Source organism: Centruroides sculpturatus, unplaced genomic scaffold (assembly GCF_000671375.1).
Source record: "Centruroides sculpturatus isolate CEXI.00-Female unplaced genomic scaffold, Cexi_2.0 scaffold610, whole genome shotgun sequence".
Classification (NCBI taxonomy): Eukaryota; Metazoa; Arthropoda; class Arachnida; order Scorpiones; family Buthidae; genus Centruroides; species Centruroides sculpturatus.
In genome coordinates this window covers 427,179-428,813 of record NW_019385271.1, presented here as the reverse complement: position 1 = coordinate 428,813, position 1,635 = coordinate 427,179, and the positions used below count along the sequence as shown (strand labels likewise).

Sequence of the window (1,635 nt, the reverse complement as noted above, 5' to 3'; positions counted from 1 at the left end):
GTGACTTTTCTTTCAAGTCGATTCTTTCCATAGACACACTGTTATAACTGGCGACATCCGAATGGCAAGCGATTAAGATGGCAGACTACTGCTCTGGGAGACCAAGAATCGAATACAGGCGGGTGAAATCATTCCAGGTATTTTTCAAATATCGGTTTCCTTCTCTCACCAAGCAACCGCTCCATTGTGAGCCTGATCGCGTGGCAAAGGACAGGATCGACAAAACCCATAATGCACTTGTTAAAAAGAGAGCGCTCTTAGTGCCCAAAGAACGAAAGTTTTACAAAATGTACAGTATATATACCTAACTATAATTTAACAAATAAATAACATGCAACAGTAGTTACATCCCTATAAGATTTATTTTTTCATATTAGTAAAAGCAGATCGTTATACTGTATTCATTGAAAAGTTGATTTTGCTTACTTCCTTTTACCATTACATTTTTGGTTTGTTTTTATAGGTACTTTATCAGGAAGTCCTGTACACCAACACGACAGATTTATATAACAATATCCACCTTCACCTTTCAGGTCTTTGCAGACTTTGTCGCAGTATTCGTTTTTCCAACAAGTATATTTGCAACCACTTGCTTCAACTGGATATCCGTCTTTCTTACAATTTACATCTGAATAAATATAAAACAATTTTTTATATTTAAGTATAATCATTACTTTTACTTAAATTATACGGGTTGAATCAGATAAGTAGCTGCACGTTTGATCTGATGGTGATCTTACACTATTTGATTTACGGGAGACAGAATAAGAGAATTTGCAAGCCAAGTATAATTAGATATACTGTATTAAAAATAAAATTTATTTTATTGCTTCAAACTGCTCTCCGGTTAAATATTTCAAATAGTGTCAGCATACGGTGTGATCAATTGTGTGACCATTTTTTCTGACTCATTCTATAAAACTATTGATTAATTAATATTAGCACATATGTTGGTCCTCTACCCTTGTTACCAGACATCCCCTATGTGGATTTGGATAAACTCACGTTTAGTATTAAAAATAAAATTTATTTTATTGCTTCGAACTGCTCTCTGGTTAAATATTTCAAATAGTGTCAGCATACGGTGTGATCAATTGTGTAACCATTTTTCTGACTCATTCTATAAAACTATTGATTAATTAATATTAGCACAGTGTATTTATTTTTACTAAATAAATATAAGTATAAAGAAAATTTTTACCCAATATTAACAGAGCTGCAACCAAAATCAATATAAAATAATTCATTTTCAGTCTTCTGATAAATTATGAATTCTTCGAAGATGGCTTCTTCGAATTCATCTTTTCATCTATATTTATACAAAGTAAATACATAAAACACATATGGACAATTAATCTATATCAGATAATAAAAGTGATTCGATTTGAACAAATAAAAAAGTAATATTGCAATAATTATCCATTAAATTTATAGCTAAAAGCTATTATTATTTGCTGAAAGTACGACAGGCCAGCTAAAGAAATCTATCAATTCGTATTGGTAAGTAAATAATTGCTTAACAATTAAATAAACTTTGTTAAAATTGAAAATTTATCAAAGTATAATATTATATTAAATATTAAAATAGAAGAGACCCGCTGATTGAAATAAAACTATATAGCTATTCTGCTTTAA

At 30.2% G+C, this 1,635-nt stretch overlaps 1 protein-coding gene across 1 annotated transcript; it reads right to left on the bottom strand.

Moving 5' to 3' along the window:
• Positions 1–359: 359 nt before the first annotated feature.
• LOC111636994 (alpha-toxin CvIV4) lies at positions 360–1,300 on the bottom strand. The gene is made up of 2 exons (XM_023382398.1): positions 1,202–1,300; positions 360–628 (listed from the first exon to the last, which is right to left on the bottom strand). The coding sequence occupies exons 1-2, from the start codon at positions 1,245–1,247 to the stop codon at positions 423–425; spliced, it is 252 nt and encodes an 83-aa protein (XP_023238166.1). The 5' UTR covers positions 1,248–1,300; the 3' UTR covers positions 360–422.
• Positions 1,301–1,635: the final 335 nt, after the last annotated feature.

Bases quoted from the DNA above. Each gene is read 5' to 3' on its own strand.
- LOC111636994 (XM_023382398.1), bottom strand. From the start codon at position 1,247: ATGAATTATTTTATATTGATTTTGGTTGCAGCTCTGTTAATATTGG. The intron at 629-1,201 runs GTAAAAATTTTC...ATATTTATTCAG, and splicing joins TGCAGCTCTGTTAATATTGG to ATGTAAATTGTAAGAAAGAC.